Source organism: Podarcis vaucheri, assembly GCF_965113315.1.
Source record: "Podarcis vaucheri genome assembly, chromosome: 5".
NCBI lineage: Eukaryota > Metazoa > Chordata > Lepidosauria > Squamata > Lacertidae > Podarcis > Podarcis vaucheri.
In genome coordinates this window covers 12,310,339-12,330,663 of record NC_138763.1, presented here as the reverse complement: position 1 = coordinate 12,330,663, position 20,325 = coordinate 12,310,339, and the positions used below count along the sequence as shown (strand labels likewise).

The window sequence follows — 20,325 nt, the reverse complement described above, 5'->3', positions numbered from 1 at the left end:
CGTCTCTCACTTAGTTCTCAGATAAAGAGCCTGGTTTATATCAGTAGTCTAGAAATTACTACCAATAATAGTACCTGTCAGCAGGACTTTCCTGCATCAGCACTGCACATTTTCAGCATACAGCCCCAGAGGATGAACTGCTATATCAGGCATGGTGAACCAGTAGCCTTCCAGATGTTGTGAAACTCCAACTCCCATCAGCTCCAGCCAGCATGGCCGTTGGTCAAGGATGATGGGAGTTGTAGTCTAACACTGAGGCCACAGGTTCCCCAGCCCTGTGCTATATCATAGATGAGGGTGATACTGAAGATGCTTACATTAATGTGATCTTCAAATAGCCTCTTTAGTGAGCATCCTTTACTGAAGAGATGGGCTTTACTGAATGACTGTGTGCATTTATTCCATGGGTGCTGTGTCTTGTCCAACAGAAGTCCTATGTTGGTAGGGAAACAATCTGTGCTGATGCTTATCCACTCATCACGGGAATGTGATCATTTCTTATGTGCAAATAGTTTATTTAACTTTCATTTTCATTGTTTATATGTCATTGTGCTGCGTAGAGGGGCTGAGGGTTGTGAACAATAATGTTTGCTGTACCACTGCAAGCAACAACCCATCAATCACCACTAGACTGTTTGAAAATAAGAGGCAACAGCCAGGCTAACTCCTGAAGTTCTGTACCCTTCACTTGGGACAAAGGTCCCATCTGTCCAATGACTGGGCCTGCCCTTGCCTTAGTTACAGCAAAGAAGGCTTCAATCTATCTGCCCCTATTTATAGCCCAATCTGCAAATATTTTTCATGCAATCTCAGTACCACTCATGGACTCTCTTGCTGTAGCGATTATCACCCCTGTTACCTCATGGCAATTTTGCAGTACTTCAGATGCATTGATTATCACATTAAGCATGGCTTTCCTTATGGGAATGAGCTAAAAATAAGCATTGTGGGTTTTTTCCCCCTCTCCTAAAGTGAATGAAACATTTCCCTGTATACACTACCGGCAGCTTGTGGGGGAGGCTGACTTTTCTGCAGTCATGAAACTTGCCCTTCAGGAGGTCCAATTCATTAAAAAAAAACCCACTCTTCCTTTGCCCTCGCTAACTTCATTGAAGGTTTATCTCAGGATGAAGACTAGGCAGGAGGGAAAATCTGAGGAAAGAGAAAACTGACTGTGGATTTTAATGAGCATCCAGGAAGAACCTACAGATAGCAGTGGAAGTGAAGCAAAGGAACACAAGAAGCTGCCTTATACTGAATTAGACCATTGTTCCATGTAGCTCAATATTGTCTGCTCCAAATGGCAGTTGCTTCCTTAGATTTCACACAGTGAAAGTGATGCTGTTGAGACTCAGCTTATGTTAGACCCAGAAGCTGAAGACCAAAGGTGGGAAGTGGCTGTCCAAAGTTTCATATAGATGACATTGCGTGGCAAGGTCCCGACCCACCCCACCCCCCTTGGTAGAATAAAGACACATGACTCAAATATTTAAGGTCAATGGGCTAAAAAAGGCCACAACTTTATTGGTTACAGATGATGAGCGGTATTGGCTTAGGCATTGGTTCTAACCCACTATATCTGACTCCAGCCTGTCTACAGGGAGTTTGGGAAGGGTTAACCACCAGTAGGGGGAGTCCTGCTGATGCACATCAACTAGGCGCTCCCCCAGGGGTCACCGATAGGGGTCGTGCCTTAGGCCCTAACCTCCCTAGGCTTCGGACAGGGTCATGCCCCCAAGAATCCTTTACCGGACTACCCTTCAATATGGTGATGGCACAACCTCCCCTCTTCTCTTCTCCAGAAATATTCCAATGCCTAACCGCCAAACTGTAAGAGTTGTGACAATTTGCTACAAGGTAGATGAAAACCAGGGGACACAGGTGGCGCTGTGGATTAAACCACAGAGCCTAGGACTTGCCGATCAGAAGGTCAGCGGTTTGAATCCCTACAACGGGGTGAGCTCCCATTGCTCAGTCCCTGCTCCTGCCAACCTAGCAGTTCGAAAGCACGTCAAAGTGCAAGTAGATAAATAGGTATCGCTCCAGTGGGAAGGTAAACGGCGTTTCCGTGCACTGCTCTGGTTCTCCAGAAGCGGCTTAGTCATGCTGGCCACATGACCTGGAAGCTGTCCGCTGGCTCCCTTAGCCAATAAAGAGAGATGAGCGCCGCAACCCCAGAGTCGGCCATGACTGGACCTAATGGTCAGGGGTCCCTTTACCTTTACCTAGGCGAAAACCAAGTGGCTGGTGCCAATTTGCCAAGTGGGAAAATTCCTACCAGGCCCCTCAACAGCAGCCAACCGAAGTCCATGACAAGGTCAAAAGAGATGAAAACCTTAAAAGGTGGGAGGGTGGGAAAACCGGAGCAGCTGGAAGCCAGAAAAGAGAGATCTCCCAGCTGTGTCCTGCCTTTATCGAGCAGGCCACACCCCCAGACCAACCAGATTGGGGGGGGGTCATGAGAGCCCGCAACACCACCTCCTCCTTAAGGTGGAAGTGGCCTTCCCAGCACAAGCTGGAGATGCTAGGGATGGAACGTAGGACCTTTGGTGTGCAAGGCAGATACTCTGTCATTGAGCTATGGTCCAAGCATGACCAAATGTCCCCTTTTTAACTTTGAAGCAATCCCAGCATCACGCATGGGATTGTATGCCACATGGGTGACAGCTGGGATGAGCACAACCATGGGATGTATAAATAGCCACTGCCACCTTTGGCTGCTTTCCCAAAATAGCAACACTTGGCTGAGAGAAGCAGGAAGAGTGGGACAAAATTGCACATAAACTCATTTTTAAAAGAATCGCAACACTTTCTCCCTCAGGGGTGCAGTGCGAACAGAGGAAGGTTTGAATATCCTTGCTGCCCCTCCCCCATATTAATAAATCAATGTCATTGTCTGCTTGGAGCCAAATGTGAGCAATAACAGTCTTCCTTTTTGATTTTTTTTAAAAAATGTTCTCATTTCAAAACTCAATCTGAGTCGCATTGTGATGATTATTAAAGGGGGGGAGGGGAGTGCATGGAGAAAGGGAGAGGGATTTGGTAGCTCTGAAAGCCAGGCTCAAAAAATGTAGACAAGCAGGACAGGGTGGCAACCATCTCCCAAAACTGATTGCCACAGATACCAGTACTCAAGGTTTGGCACATGGACTCTGTACACAGCGGTGCCAGGCAGACGCCATGACCAGTAGCCGTTCATAGATCTGTGCTCTGTAATACAATACAATACAAACCCTAATACAAGGGTTGCCAATATTTTTGGCCAATTGGGCTCATTTGGAATTTTGTGCTGTGGTTGCCATTTACAAAAAAAAAATTGCTGCTCTGGGGGGTGGCATAACACAAAACGGTGTGCCTTTGGCACCCACAAACTTTCAGGTGCTGACATCTTTCACCTTTCATAAGTTGTCCACCTTCAAGCCACTTCTGGACACATGCGCTAGAGAAAGCAATGCTGTAAGCGGGCATCAAACACATGTAAGTATTCCTGGAAGGAGGAGGAGGAGGAGTTTGGATTTGATATCCCGCTTTATCACTACCCTAAGGAGTCTCAAAGCAGCTAACAATTTCCTTTCCCTTCCTCCCCCAAAACAAACACTTTGTGAAGTGAGTGAGGCTGAGAGACTTCAGAGAAGTGTGACTAGCCCAAGGTCACCCAGCAGCTGCCCGTGGGGGAGCAGAGACTCGAACCCGGTTCCCCAGATTACGAGTCCACTGCTCTTAATCACTACACCACACTGGCTCTCATTATGGTACATAATGAGGAATATCTGTAAGAGGTTCCACCTCCTTGATGTCAAACACTATCCATCCCTGACTCTAATCATTTGGGGGGGGATTAGAGTCCCACTGCTACACCTCAACACCTGTTCCTCATTTATGGAAACCAGCCCCAAATAAGAGCAAAAATTCTCATCAGCAGTAGGCTAAAACTGATAAGGAGGTTCCCCTTACCCCAGGCTGATACCTGAAGTAAAGGTGAAACATCGCACAAAAGGACTTCCCTCTGATACTGTCAATTGGCAGAGCAAAGCTTCCTTCTGCTCCTGGTTCAGTACCATGGACAAGGCTCTAGAAGCAACTGGTGAAAGACAACTTTGAGTGCAAACTATAGGAGACAATCATTTGAGAAAATGATAATCAGGTTGTGCGTATGGGTATCACTGGCTAATCTTCTTCTGGGGCCTCATTTTGTGTGTCATCATTTCCACATTAGAAATACAAGGGATAGGTATCTGAGGCAGGTGGAACCCTTGAATGGCTTGCCAAGGCTGGTTTGCCTGACTCCCATCACTGTCAATCAGATGGCTGATGGGAGTTGTAGTCCAAAACATCTGGAGGGCATCTGAAGGCTGCTGCCGCTTGGTAGTGAAGACTTTCACTCCAGCACGTTTTACTGAGTTCCAGCTGATATTTATTCAGCTACTGGCTTTCTCGTTTCATTATAGCTTGTGCTAGAGTTTCACTGATATTTTGTTGTTTTTATTGCTATACTCATGTACCATTATTATCTGATGCCTTGAATATTAGAAAAACATGATGCATGAACTACTATCGCTACACACTGGGAAGATCTATTGGGGGCCATCCTTCCAGCATGGTATATAGCAAGGTGTGAGAAATAGCCTTACTAGAAAAACTCACTTATAAGCCAAGAGTAGCAAGAGGACAAAAAGACACACATTTTTTTATTTTATTTTATGCACTATGGAACGATTTTATTCAGTGTGTAAAAGACGACTCTCACAATTTGAGTGCACACCCAGTTTTTAAAAGTATATGGCTGTATCTCTACCCCCTCGCCACACACTCTCAGTACACATTTGTAGTGTGTACTGGGTTTGTAGTGTGAGTTTTTGTTTTTGCTTTTATTCTTTATTATCTTGAGAATTGTGTAATTATGCTCCTGACAGTACTCTCTTTCCCTTCCCTCGCCTCCCCCACCCCAGTTTTTATTTCTATTGTTATTTCATTGATTATATTTGCTACATATCTCTGAATGCCATTTTGAAACAAAGTGCCTTCTTAAGATATGTAAACCTGCAAAATTATGTTTGTTTGGTTTTGGGGTTTTCTAAAAAAAATATTTTTATCATTTTATCTTTCCTGCATTTTTCAAAACTTTTTTTAAAAAACCAACCTATTTTCACACAAAAAAAGCATGGGACAAATGCTGAAAAAGAATCAAGAAAAATGCATTTGATGGTGCACCCATTGCCGTGCAACCGCAAGAACCTAGCTCAAGACCTAGTCCACCCTTGTCTATGATGTTTGTTACAGTATGACTGCAATTTCCTAATTTCTGCTCTAAACCTTCTATCTATGTCTATATAGATATGGAAACCAAAGGATAAGGAGCCTGATACATACGGTGGGTGGGGAGGGAGTCAGCAGTTTGCTGAGTGGGCTCAGACACCCCATAAGAACAATACAGCATCCCGGCTGCCGGGGGCAAGTTCATTTTACATCTCTCAAGCTGCCATTTAGCATGTGCCAAAGTCTTCCTCTGCGTAACAATAAGGAAAGGTCAGTCCAATGCAGACAGGTGCAAGAGTCATGAAGAAGGAATCTGACAATAAAGGTTAGCTAGTTAAATGTCATCACTAAAGGGAAGACAACTCAAGCTGCTGTGAACACATGAAGAGGTTGATTTATTCTGTGTCTGATGGCTTGGCCACCATTCCAGACCAGGAGTAGCCAATGTGGACCCTCCAGGGGTTTTGGGACTACAACTCCCTCTATCCCTGATCATTATCTGTACTTGAAGGGGCTAGTGAGAGTTGGGAGTCCAACAACTTCTGTCTCCCTTTGCTGAAATTGTGGAATACCCTCCTCACAGAGGTGTGTCTAGCATCTTCATGGTACATCTTCTGCCATAGATGCTGAGGATAGACCTCTTTACCCTGACCTTTGATGGTTATGGTCTTTTGTTTTGGAAGAACCATCTCTTTTGTTGAATCCATACTTCTGCACTAGCTGGAACAGATTTGCTGCTTTACTTACATGTATCACTGTATGTTGCATTCTTGTATCCCATATGGGGACCTTGTGGCAATAGGTGCATAAGAAGACTTATAAGTAAATTAATAAATAACTTACACCTGAAGGTTACCATGTTGATCACCCTGGTGTAGACTAATTCTGCCTTGTTCTGAGTAGTAAGAATTATCCCAGGTCTCCTGCGAGGATCTCTTTGAACTCGGCCACCTAAAATTGTACCTGGAGCCTTCAGCTTTGAAAATATGTGTCCTGCCATATAACAGACTCCCGCTGTGCCTAAATCTGAGGGATTGTGGGGGCTCGGAGCTCATCTCCTCACCAGCATAAGGTTCATGATTGTGCCAGGTCTAAATCACTGAGCCATACATTCTGTGGCAAAGACCCGAGCCCCCCCCTCCACCCCCACCCAAGCAACAAGGCTGTAGATATTAAAGATTTATAATGCTTATCATTAGTGCCACAAGATGAAAGCATTGGCAGATTAATCTGCCAAATAATCTGCAAATTATTTGGGATTGCTCAAATAAAGATGTAATTGTAGATTAAAATCTGCACAGACACAGTTAATTGGCGGTGCTGTCAGCATCCAAGGTTATGTGACATGGGAATCTTGCTGGACCTCTTGCCACAGCAGGCAATGCAGATGTGACAGCCCTATCTAATGTGTGCCAAAGGAGATAAAAAATAAATTAAAACAGCTTTTCCTTCTGTTCTGTATCCAAAGCCAGGAAAAGCCAGCTTCACACCATGAATTGAGCTGTTAGCCTCCTTTCTTCACAAGATTGGGGGGGGGGAACCTTCATTAAAAGCTCTACAAGATGTATATTTATTTAAATCTAATAAACAGAAGGGCTGGTGGATTCAAGAGCTAGAATGCTGCATTAGATATGAGGGTGTCGCCTCATAGAAGAGACTTGAGTTCCGGTCCCCCGTCAGCCATGCTGGGCTTGCAGAGAGGGTTTTGTTCAGATGCCACTGCTCTGGTCCCAAGCCATGAAGGGCTTTCCAAGGTCAAAGCCAGCATCTTTAATGGGGTCCAGACACAGACTGGGAACCATGCTGTGCAGTTCCTGTCAGCAGTCCTGCAGCTGTGTCCTGAACAAACATAGATATGCTAATGAACTGTCTATCAGTATTTATATTAGATTGTAGCATTCCATCAAACTCTTCCAAAATTCCATCACGCTGGCCAAGAAATAGAACCCGTGGGGATATGTAAATCGTGGCTGGTGTGAACCTCATTGTGTTTATCTCAGCTTTCATCTGGGACCCAGTTGAAGGGGGGGCAACCTGTAATTACATGGGGCAGATTTAGCTCATCACACACACACCATGGTTTCCTTGAGTACATGTCTTTAAGTACATGTCAGGGATGATGGGTATTGTAGGGATGAGGGCCACATATTCCATACTCAAAATAAATAAATGAGAAGCTGTCTGTCACTCATTCCTATTGGAAAAAGTAAAAGTTAGCATTCATATGGAGGGTGCAGTTGCCTATCACTACCCCAGCTGAGCTATGACTGACAAAGACGCTGGCATGGTCATCCAGTCACTTCAATTCTTTCCTAAATTATCTTACACTTTTACTTTCCCCCACGTCTCTCCTTAGGAACACAGGAATGTAGGAATCTGAGTTACACCAAGTCAGACCACTGGCACATCCAGCTCAGTATTGTTTTTACTAGATAGATAGATAGATAGATAGATAGATGATAGATGGATAGATAGATAGATAGATAGATAGATAGATAGATAGATAGATATAGATGATAGATAGATGATAGAGATAGATGATAGATAGGTAGATGATAGATATAGATAGATATAGATGATACACCCTACACTCATTTTCATAAGTGGATGCATAACTTTGTTGTTTTTCCAACATATTTTGGGGGGAGTGCATGCTTTGTGGGTGGGGGGGCTGGTTCATTCCCTCTCTCTCTCATCTTATTTTTGCATTGTGCTCCAAAAGGGATGCTCTTCTTGTTTTCTTAAGTGACACTTGCAGCAAAAGGCATGGGGAGGGGGAAGCAGCCTTTAAAAAGAAATGTTTCGAGTAAATAAATTAATGAAATTCCATTAAACTGTCTTTGGAACCCCTATCCCCTTAAAAATAAAACCCAGGAACCATGTTCAGGAGTAAGGAGATGGTGGGAGAGAGGGAAGGGCCTTTGGGCTATGGGATGTATGCACAGCTAGTAAATTGATATAGTGTAGAGAAGTTCAGAGCATTCCGCTTCTCTCTTCCTAATGACAATGCCACACTGCCTCACCTTCCCTCTCCTGCACAGCTCTTAAAGGTACAGGAATGCCACCAAGACTATATCTGCATTCTCTGTCTGTCTCTCTGTCTCTCTCTCTCCTAAAGGCGTGGATTGCAGGTGCCATGGCCTACTTGAAACCAGAGAGCTGTTAACCTCACTTTGAACCAGCTTTTTTATGACAACATGTCTTCTCCCAGGCAATGTCAGCCTTTAACAAAAGCAAGCTTGCAGTCTGGAGGAAAACATTGAAGAGGCTGTGATTAGGCACACAAAGAGAGGGGTCAGCTGGTGCGCTAATTGCCCAGGAAGCGGGTTACTAAGCAGCACCTCCTAACCCAGTTGTTATTCCCCGGGGACACCGCCATCCACTCCAACCTTTGCAGCCTGCGGTCTGTCTTGCTCAAGACCCAGATCAAAATGTCTCGTTACTACAGACGGTGAAACACCCGCAACAGCACCGCCCTTTCTCATCTTATAGCAAAATGGCAAGCAGAGGGCCCAAATATTGTAGCATTTGATAACAGCAAGTTGGTAGTTCATCTCCCCTCCCCACGCAGCCCCCCCAAAAAAAAAACATGTAGGCTTTCCCAACCAAATTACAGATCAGGAAATGGGTGTTTCCCTGACTCACCCTCCTCCGCGCAATGAATTTACACAGCCAACAGGCATGCTGGATCTTTAGGTAAAATGTACCTAGGCTACAATCATCCGTCATTCTCACTGTATTTTATCTTTAAATCGGGCCGGTGTGTGTGTGTGTGTGTGTGTGTGTGTGTGTGTGTGTGTGTGTAATCATTGGAGAGGAACCGCTAGTTACCAAGGAGACTCCTAGATGAATCAGAGAGACTGGCTGGTATCTTCTTTAATTCACGAGACCATAACATTTTAAACGAGAGGAGGAAATACGATGCCAAGTCTGAGAGAGACGAGTTTCCCCTCCCACCATCAGCACCAAGGATACCTCCTCTCGCTTGTCTTGCCGTGAGAAGGCGTTAGCTGGCGGAATCGAGGAACAGATTACGGCGGAGTGAAGGGGGATTTCTCCGGGTCGCTCTTTGGTTCGGGGAGAGAACAAAAGACAGGAGACCATTCAAGGGCAAAGTGGTCCTTATGGAGCTGGCAGGAGAAACAGCTGAAAAGCCACGTTTCCCACCCAGGAGGGAAGACCAAGGCAGAGAGTCCGGGGAGCCCCAGAGATGCGTTGGTCTCGTCGTCGTTCTGCACCCTCGGCGCTCCTGCGAATAAGGACCCTGCCCTTTCTTCGTGCACTTTTCCACGGCTGGGGAGAGAATGGCGCCACCGGGTTCCTTTAAAATCCTGAGAAAAGACCCTCATCTGTATTCAGCATCGGGAGTTCTCGCCAGCCTTTCGGAAGGTGCCTGCCGCCGCTGCTTGAAATCCTGGCAGTGAAACGCTCCTCTCGGTGCCTGACTCGGACACAGTTTCACCAACTGGCAGGTGAAGTGACAAGTTTGGCAAGGGACAGAGGGACTTGGCTTCACCACAACACCAGCCCCGACATCCCTTGCCTGCCAGAGGGGGTTCCCATCATGTCTATGAAGCGCGTGAAGGGCTCGGTCAGTAGGAGGGATGTAAACACAGCAGGGTGGTGTTTTAAGAAATGTGGCAATAGACTGGGAGCCCCGTCAAACAAAGTTTGGCTGAAAGAAGCTTGGCTTTTATAGACCTTTTCCAGCATCGAGATAGTTTCTCTCCCCCCCCCCACCGCAGCCCCCACCCCCTTGCAAATGGATTGGCGTAGCTCCTTTCAAGAACAATCTTGAACTTTATTTTATTTTATTTTCCCCTCCCTTGCTTTGCCATTCTCCCCACCCACCCGCTTTCCCGGTTGAGAAACAAATTGTTCAAGGAAGCCTCATCGGAATGTTGAGAAAAGCACAAAATCATTCTAACCGCTAGAACTGAAGGCTCAGGGAAGGATCCCACATGGAAATCGCTTGGTTTCTCAGCAAAGGTGACAACTACAAAAGTATGTAGATTGAAAGGGAGGGAAATCACTGTGTGTGTCAGAGTCAACTGAAATCTCCATATTTGGAACAGCTGGACCACCGTTGCTAAGGTAACGTTATCAATTAAAGATTTCTTAATACATCAGGGCACAGTGAAATGTATCAGTGTGTGTATGTGCATACATATATATATGATAAATTTGAATGCCTTCTAGGAATGGGATGTTATTCAACAATAATGACCTCCCATTATTAGGCGTGTTTTACAATATAGATTTATAGGATGGGAAGATCTGGTAGGAAAGGCAACTAGAGTGTTAGTTAAGGATTCAAATCAAGGACCTTTTTTCAAGGCAACTATTTTGAAGTGCTTTTGTGACATGTATAATACTCCCTGAAATGAGCTGCCTGTAGCATTTAAGATCTGAAAACGAAAGGCTAACCAGATTAGGAGGAATAATGTTTCCGTGATGGGCATTGTGAGGCTTATTGCTGGTAGAATAAAGTAGTCTGGTTTTTATCATCTTGGTCTGCAAATTTGGGTAAGAGGAAGGTTGGAATTGGTGATAGTTAAAAACAGCATTAGAATGTTGAAAATCCATGAGGAAATGTGGAACCTTTACTGCACACCAAGGGAAAGGACAATAAAATTCCTAGCAGTAGCCGAAAGCTGATCACTAATTCCCTGTTGTTTTCTTTTAAATGATATATTATACCTGCTTTTAGAGAAAGACTGCAAGTTCAGCCTATGACATTACAGTTCATCATCTAAGGCGTTTCTTATTTGCCTTCTGGCTAAGGGGACATGAACTTAGAATATACTGTACTGGCAAATATGTTTGGTCTCCCAAGTTTGATAATATCCTAAGTTTTTGCTTCCAGACTTTTTCAAAGACTTGCTTGTTTTCTTTTCACTTGATGACAGTGTTTTTCAAATATATACTTACCAGCACTTAACTCTCATGTAGGGTCAGCAGTGCTTTGATGTGATAAGCAACATCCCACCCTAAGCAGGTTTACTCAGAAGTAATTTCCCTTGTATTCAGTGGCACTCACAGCCTAATCCAACGCATGCCTGGAAGTGAGTCACTTACTCCCTTGTGAGCAAGGTTGGGGTTGTAGGCTATCTTTGAGTAGCATGCAATTTCTCCTGGCTAGCAAAAGTTAATTTAATGCTTGCTCTGAACCCCCCTGCCCTGGAGACTGGTTGTGTGGTGCACAGGCATCAACAAGAAATGTCACCAATTTCGCTGTGTCTTAGCTGTGACTTTCTTTCTTTTTTTGCCATGTGAGGATATTGAAACATTTCAGGGGTGAGTGGTTTATTTGACATGGAAAATCAACTGACGTACGGAATACTTTTGTGTTTTGCCCCAAGGTCATCTAGAAAGGCAGAGAAGTTGGTTTCAGGTGAAGCCTTGGCCTCTAGCTCAGAGCGAAAGATTGAGAGGCCCACTAAACTCATTTCTTCTTCTGACCTTTGCCAAGTTTACAGCAGTCTAAAAGCGGCAGTGGAAGTTAGGGAAAGTTGAGCACTGAGAAGCCAAATACTTAGACTATGTTGTACATGTGCCTGAGTTAATGAGAATTGAGTGTGAGTACTAATACAAGAGAAACCAGTTGCCCGTTTAGCAAACTTCTAAGGTGGGGGGAAACTCTGTTTGCAGGTTTTGTTTATCCATCACTGTACCTCAACCTATCATTTCTGTCTACTTCAGGCATCTGACAAAGTTGTTTGTTGCCTACAAACTCCACACCGAAACAAGTTGGTTAGCCTTTGTGGTTAGCCATGAAGCATCTTTTGTTTGATATACTGATTCTGTAAATTTCTCTCCTTTCAGCCTGATCTATGGCATCACATTTGTGTTTGTTACAGAAAACGAACGTTCAGATTTCCTCCCCACCCCCTTTAATATATATTCTGAACTTAGGGGAGATGGACTCCTTTTTTCTGCATTTTCCCCTCCACTAACTTTGGTGTCAGTATAGAAACTTCCTTAACTCCCCGTCCCCAATGAGCCCCCTGGTCTGAAAGACGATATGCACTGCTGTCTCTGCTACCCACGACAACAGCTATGGCGGGGGGGGGTCTCTTGGGATTGATCTGGCATGTTAAACCGCTGGGTTTAGATGGTTTTGCTTGGCAACTGACCCAATGTGAAAATCTTCTGAAGACCAATCAAGAGGCAAGGTCATCCTGTGAGCCATGCAGTTGCTGCATGCTGCGCTGCCTAGCTGAAGACTGGCACGTGGGTCCGGGTTCACTCATTTGAAAGGCAGCATTATCAGCTTCTAGAGTGGAGGAGAGAGCATGCCCATTTGGGAACTGGCTTTCCTGGGTGATACGGGTGGTCCTTTCAATGGACGCTGGTGGGAACCCATTCCCAGCCTTGCTCCGATGCCAGAACATATTCCACTCAAGGAAGGCGCAACCAAGGAAAGAGGGAGATCACCAAGAAGACCCAACTTGCCTGGCCCTTCCAAACACTGGTAAATATCTCTCTCTCTCTCCCCTGCTTCCTCCCTCTTTCTATCCCTTGAGCCTATGCTAGCTTTTAAAAATATCTCCTGAAAATTGGACGTCCCTCTTCAGGACCATTGAGCGCCTCTACGCTGCTCCACGGAAGAGTGCACATTTTCACAAATGATGCTAAGAAGCTTTTGCACAGGGAAGTTTTACGTTGACTATAAATTCTAGCCAAATGTAGGTTCTACGCTGAAGTCTGGAAGATAGGAAAAGTTGTGCCAATACCAACTGAAGCATCGTTTGTAAAAATGGCCTGCGCACTACGTCCTTCTGCAGCTCCTTTATTCAGATTGATGTGTTGTCTTGATAGTCTATGTAAAATGGTGGTGGTGATCTGAGCATTGTGAATATTTTTGGAATAATGAAGAATTTCCCAGTGAGGGACATTTGAGTCTTGAGATGGTGGAGAAAGCGGAGAATGGAATGCGGGTTTTCCTCTTTCACCAATTTTGGCATAATTTGCCCACCAGAGTGTCTGTGATGATAGAGTGATGAATGGCAGAGAAGTATATAGTGAATTTCAGGCAGGTACATAGGGAGTGCTAATGTTTATGGTAATTGCTCAGAGGAACATAGTACTTATATTTTAACATGAACCATTACTCAAGCTTGTCTATATGTTATTGAACTTGGAAGCTGTAGAAGAATTGTGCTGGATTGGGAGTAGTGATGAAGGAATGTCACTCTTCATGTGTTCAAGTGTGCTCTCTTCTCTCTTAATATATCCCAGGGCTGAGTCCTGGAACTGAAAACAAGGTCTGGAGCTGACCTTTAATAACCTTCCATTCAAATTAAGTGTTGGTTGAAGTAAGGAAAAAACATTAGATCGTTGGCATCAAATGACAGAGCTTGTCCTTCCGTTATAGTGCTACTTCTGGAGAAATACTATTCTGCAAGTACCTAGTTTTGTACAATGTGGTGTAATTGGATTGGGCTAGGGATATCTGGGTTTAAATCATCATGGAGATGGTGAGAGGTCACATAGGGGAAGAAGAAGAATCAAAAGTTTACAGCTGGTATTATGCATCCATTGAAACTGCTTGGATCAGAAGTCAGGGAACACAAATGTTCTGCTTATGATGTTTGATCATTTCACAGGTGCAAGTCATCGCTTGAAGTTGTAATCACCTAGCGTTGAGCATGCAACTATGTGAACTTGCCCTCCACCCTTCCGTTCAAAGGATTTAGTTTCTCACAGTCCATTGTTTTGATGGCATCTCCAACCTATTTCATGGAGCAATGCAAGGGTCTCCCTGGATAAGATGCTTGTACCAGACTTTGCAAGCCACATAGCAAAAACTCATTTAACATATCACCTAAATGACTAAGCTATGAATCAGAAAATCCTGGATTCATATCTTGCTTCTGTCCTGAACTTAACTAGACAGTCTTAGGATGTCACTATCTACCAACCTCTGCTCTCTCATGTCATCTACCCACATAGGGAATATAAATGTACACTTAGCGGCAAAGGTTCACTTTGTGTTGTGAGGGAAAGGGTATAGAAGAAGAGTTTGGTTTTGATATCCGACTGGCCCGTACGGGCAGGGGTACCTTTACCTTTAAGGAGTCTCAAAGCGGTTAACATTCTCCTTTCCCTTCCTCCCCCACAACAAACACTCTGTGAGGTGAGTGGGGCTGAGAGACTTCAAAGAAGTGTGACTGGCCCAAGGTCACCCAGCAGCTGCATGTGGAGGAGCGGAGATGCAATCCCAGTTCCCCAGATTACGAATCTACCACTCTTAACCACTACACCACACTGGCTCAGCATGCCCAGGTAGGTCTGTCTGGGAATATCTTCTGCCTGGAACCCTAAAGTGATGCTGCCAGACAGCATAGAAAATTCTGAGCTAGATAGACCAATGGTTTGATCCAGTATAAGGTAGCTTCCCATAGCGTGTGAAATGACTCTTGGAAAACTTCCCCTGTGCTCCCCATTCAGTGACAAGTTGGTAGCACACCGCAAAAGTCCAGTGCTGCAATCCACTAATTCATTTCTTGTAAGAATAAAAACTATTGAGATATGCACAGTTCTTCCCACCCATATTGGTTGCAGGATTCCCTGTGTTACTGTCGGTCCTCAACCACAAGTTACATGCAAGGATGCAGGCATGTGTAGTATGCCTGTCTACTCAGCCAGCAAACGTAATGAGATCTTTTGCTCAGAGTCATGGTGTACCATGCAGAGATTACATTATACACTAGTTTGTGGAGTAATTAGTACTCAGTCAACATAACAGAGCTTTGAATCAAAGAAGGTACAGTATTATTGCAAAGCCAAAACATTGATTAATATGCGGATTGTTACAGAATTTTAAAAGGTTGGTTAAGCAATCAGAATTCAAATCAGACCAGCAGCATAGTTACAGCTAAGACAGTGCAAAGTAGGACGGCTCACCTACCAAATATGGAGAAAAGGGGAAAATGAGAAACACCAGGCAAACAGAGTCTAATTGGTATAAGGGCGGGGATTAGATAAACAAGTGCCACTAGCAGCAGCAGGGCTAAGCTTGGGAACTGGAGGGAGGGGAAAGAGTCGAGATTTTTGAAAAGGAGAGGGAATATCACCTCCCCTGGGCCAGATGGAAGGAGGTGGGAAGCTGAGCCTGGAAGTTGTTCTTGCCATAAGACTAACAAGGGTTCCTGGGGTCAGTTGCAGGAGGGATCTGGGATGAGCTGAGCCCTGCAGCTGCATTGTGTAGCTTCCTTGTGGGGCTGGCATGCAGCAATGCACTCCCTGGGATCCTAACTAGCCCATGTGTAAAACAGCAAACATAGAGAAGGGAAGGGAGACCTAGGAATCAAGGATGGAAGGGAGCCATGCTGTCTCATCGAAGATGGTTGGAGCAGTATGAGTGCCCCATGCCATGGACCCTTCAAGAGAACACCCAGGGCATGTTCATCCTGGCTCAGCCAGCTGATCTGTGGACATAGCAGAGAGAGGTGGAAGTTAGGCTGGATCCTCATTCAGCTCCATCGCATGGCCTGGAAACCCAGCAAGGACATTTTATTTTAAAGGCTTGCTTTCCCACTGCTAGGTTTGGGGAGAGCAGCTGCAGCAGCGCTGCTGCTGAATGGAGTACAGATCAGGTGTAACTTTATTGTCCAGTATACCTGAAGGAGCGTCTCCACCCCCATCGTTCTACCCGGACACTGAGGTCCAGCACCGAGGGCCTTCTGGTGGTTCCCTCACTGCGAGAAGCCAAGTTACAGGGAACCAGGCAGAGGGCCTTCTTGGTAGTGGCGCCCTCCCTGTGGAACGCCCTCCCACCAGATGTCAAAGAGAACAACAACTACCAGACTTTTAGAAGACATCTGAAGGCAGCCCTCTTTAGGGAAGCTTTTAATGTTTGATGTATCACAGTATTTTAATATTCTTTTGGAAGCCGCCCAGAGTGGCTGGGGAAACCCAGCCAGATGGGCGGGGTATAAATAATATATTATTATTATTATTATTATTATTATTATTATTATTATTATTATTATTATTATTTATTGTGGCTTAACAACACCGGCTCTCTTTATGCTGGCATCTTGTGTGTAGGATGGCTCCCAAAGCCATCCTAAGATATGTCAAAGCTCTTTACCCACAGGGTCCAGGAGCGCTAAAACACACAGTAAAGTGCAATACACGCATGCAAGTACTTATAAGTGTCAACCAGTAAAACACTCAAAAGAAAAGGAAGAGACTCAAAACAAAATTAGTGAGGCTGAAAATGTTAAGTGGTATAGTCTAGTGGTCAGCAGCGGGATAATGAGGGGGGGGAGATACATTTCCAAGAAGCATCTAAAAAACGCACTATATTGGGGTAGTCAGTGTGACACCCTCTAGATGTTGTTGGACTACAACTCCCATCAACCCCAACCAGCATGGATGGTGGTCAAGAATGTTGAGAGTCATAGTCCAACGACATCTAGACTAGAGAGCATTGCATTAGCTATGCCTGCACTATGGACTGTGCCTTCTGAATGGCAGGAGGGTGTGTGTTACAGAGGACAGGCAGTGGTGGACCCACAAGCTTGAACCATCATGGGGCCTCTTGGCAAGCAGCAATGAGGTCTGGCTAACCACTGTGGTTTTCTTCAATGGGGTTCTTCCACGACAGATCACCACACCTTTACAATGTCTGTGCTACTGATTCTCAAACTTTGGGATTGTCAAAATATTTGCAATCTTGACGAGACACCTCGGAGGGCCTCTGAGGATGTTTGCAGGGGCCAGATTAGTTCATATGGGGAGAGGTGGTCTTTGAGCTATTGTGGTCCTGGGCCATTTAAGCCTTAATGGGTCAAAACCAGCACTTTGAATCGGGGCAATATGCTCAAGCCAGCTTGCCCCCAGGGAACAACCTAACTCCAAATTCTCACCAGTTTACAGACCTTCTTCCTCAGAGGCAACCCTAAATATAATGCATTGCAATAGAGGTTACCAAAGCATAGACAACAGTAGTTAAGCTACCCATGTCCAGCTGTCCAGCCTCCTGCCAAAGCTGATGGAAAGCCATTCCATGCCACAGAGGCCACCTGAATCTCTTAAGGAGAAGCTAGTTCACTGCCTCAAGTGCCTTAGGGAAGGACCAGAGAATCATGTAGATTTTTTTAAAAAAGTATACTGGCATAGTGTGTGTCTCACTTATGCGACTTTCCCCCTTTTGCTCCCGACTGGAATGGTCTCTGTCTGTCTCTATCTATCTCCAGCATCTTGCTAAAGGCTGCCGGTATCAATTTGCTCACATGGAACCTCTTTAAATGCATCTCACATTTTCCCGCTATGCAGGTGCAGGCGCTGGGAGCAATTAATCAAGAGATGTGAGCCACTCTCGGTGCCGTTGAGTCATTTCTCTCACACCCAATGGGCCAGTGGAGACAAACTTGGGTAGCCAGGTGTCATGGCTGTCCGGCTACCTGCCGCGGACTTTAAGGCTCACTAAGTCCATTGATCTTGCACATCGCAACCGTGTATTTCACTGGAAGCTGATCTCAGACAGCAGTTTTGCTCCTGGCGCTATTATTATCATTATCATGGCAGAGATGCAAAACGTATTTTCGAGGAGATCTCTTTAGAGCTCAAGGGAAAACTAGAGCCAGCTAGATTGAGGGCTGAACTGACGAAAACATAGTTGTGCAGATTTAGTCACTGTTTCTCAAGACTATAGTCTGTTAAGCAGGAAGAAGAGATAGAGTTGTGGCTCCCAATCCAAGCTGTTCACCGGGATGCCTGCGATTCAGACCAGTATGGCATAATGGTTAGAGTGTTGGGCTAGGAACTGGGAGAGCAGGGTTCAAATCCCCACTCAGCCATGAAGCTCACTGGCTGACCTTGGGCCAGCCACCCTCTCTCAGCCTAGCCTACCTCACAGGGTTGTTGTGAGGGTAACATGGAGAAGGGAGAACCATATAAGCCACTTTGAGCTCCTTGGAAGAAGGCGGGATGGAAATGCAATAGGAATTAATAAAAATTAACTTCTTCCAGCATCTCACTAGAAGTACACGGGCAAGCCATTTTTCTCACAGCCTTATCACCCCATCTGTAATATAAGGATGGTATTATATCACTGGCCTACCTTACAGGGGTAATGTAAGGTATGCTGTCACAGGGGACAGTCTCTGACACATACTGAGATGCTGGCTGTATATAACTTGGGAGCACTGGGGGGAAGTGTGCTTGCATTCTCCATGCTGGACCCATAGGAATGTATTTTTGGCATACAGCTCAAGGGAGCTCTCAACCACATGCTTTCCCTTCCATGACTAATAGGCTTCTGGAAGATTTTGATCAGAGCTGTACCCCTCTCCCTCGGTGCCAAGGCTCCAATCTAGTGCCACCCTGGTGTCCTTTCCAGAGAGACTCGCCTGGCACACGCATTGTGGCCTTGTTGGCACCCGGAAAAGACCTTTTCCTTTCTCTGGCTGTTAAATCTCCTAATCATGTTTTGAGTCCATAGATGTTTATTGAAGCAAGAGGTTTTGCTGGTGCTGTTCTGATTCACCTTTTGTTGCTGGTTTCTATTCCATGCTGGTGAGAGGATTTTATGGTTTTATCAATCTGTTTGATTGTTTTGATGGTCAGCTGTCAGCTATTGAAATTTTTGCCACTGGGTGGCCTAAAAATCCAACACAGGTCCCTCTCACAGTAAATTTTAGTCAAAGAGAAAATGGACGTCATCATGACATCCATTAATGAATCACCCCTGGAGATATTTTGCTTGGCTAGACTTTGTAAGTGGTTGAGCATATTACAAAATGGTTTCTGGACCATACTTTGCTTGCCAGGAAAGGGGAGCCGGTAGTCAAGTGAGTCATCAAGCAGGCAAAGTTAGCTGCTCTCCTCCTTACCCACTCAACCTTTTCCTCTGAGCCATCAGGAAAGGATGGCATACACTCCAACATGTTGAGTCTCCAAACCAGGATGTGTATCTTCCCACCTCGGATCCTGCACGAGTCATGTGACCCGCACAAGATCACAGAACCCAAAAGATGTGCTTTTGGGGGAACATGCTCTCATGGTATTTTGGGGTGCCATGCAAGATTGTGACTCTCCAAAAATAGCTTTTTTCCAGGGCGAGATCTTTGTGTGAAATCTCATGAGAGCACAGCAACCCAAATGCCCACTGTGCTCTCACATGAAAAAATTGGATGTCCCAGTTTTCCCAGGACATTTGCAGGATATGGGATAGTCCAGCCTAAGCTGATAATGGTGCACAGCAGTTAGCGAGACCCATGCAGGTGCCCAGCCTAGGCAATGCAGAGTGCCAGATGTGCATGTAGGGTCTATACCAAAGGTAGGGATCCTTTTAAAGCTTGAGGGTCACACTCTGTTCTGGGCAACTTCCAGGGTCCACATGCCAGGAGTGGGTGGAGAACCAAATGTAACTTTGACCTCGACAGATTGGCCCATTTCAACCCAATAGCTCATGAACGTGTCTGGATGATCAATGCAGACAGCTTCCTGCCCGAAGCAAGTACGAGGACCTGAGCATCTCACCTTGAGTGATTGCAATGAGACTGTTTATGACAGAATTGTATCCTCAATGAGTAGGCGAAGGTGCCTGAAATCTCGCCGCCAGCACCTGATGGAGGGGTCAAAAGCACCAGTCACCAAACTTCAGAGACATCCATATATATTTAGTGAATGCATGCCCTCCAACATTTCTCCGATGAAAATAGGGACGTCCCATTCCATAATGATAATTTTACTATTTATACCCCACACCTCTTACTGGGTTGCCCCAGCCACTCTGGGAGGCTTCCAACTTATATAAAAACATGATAAAACATTAAACATTTTTTAAAACTTACCTATACAGGATTGCCTCAGGGGGTCAGATAATTCCATAACCTCCAACTTTTCTCCAGTAAAAATAGGGACTTCCTACCATACCCTCCAACATTTCTCCAATGAAAACAGGGCCATCCTAAGGAAAAGCGGAACATTCCGGGACCAAATCAGAAATCGGGATGGCTTCTCTAAATCAGGGACGTCCCTGGGAAATAGGGACACTTGGAGGGTCTGTGAATGTCTGGGTGAGGCTACATTTAAAAGGAAAGCCCTAGCCTG

The 20,325-nt window shown here is 45.2% G+C and overlaps 1 protein-coding gene across 7 annotated transcripts in view; it reads left to right on the top strand.

The window, feature by feature from the left end:
- The window catches only part of KCNMB2 (potassium calcium-activated channel subfamily M regulatory beta subunit 2), a 314,437-nt gene that overhangs the window by 203,991 nt on the left and 90,121 nt on the right, over positions 1-20,325 (top strand). The window contains exon 1 of one of the 7 annotated variants that reach the window (XM_082224608.1): positions 9,010-10,350. The exons of 3 other annotated variants lie outside the window; for them this stretch is intronic. Coding sequence is in view for 2 of the 4 variants with exons in the window: in XM_082224604.1 (XP_082080730.1) it covers positions 12,552-12,730 (179 nt within the window). In the remaining 2 variants the exon portion in view is untranslated. Of the gene's footprint in view, positions 1-9,009; positions 10,351-12,454; positions 12,731-20,325 lie in introns of those variants that run through there. 3 more of the 7 variants (XM_082224611.1, XM_082224604.1, XM_082224605.1) reach the window with 3 other exon arrangements.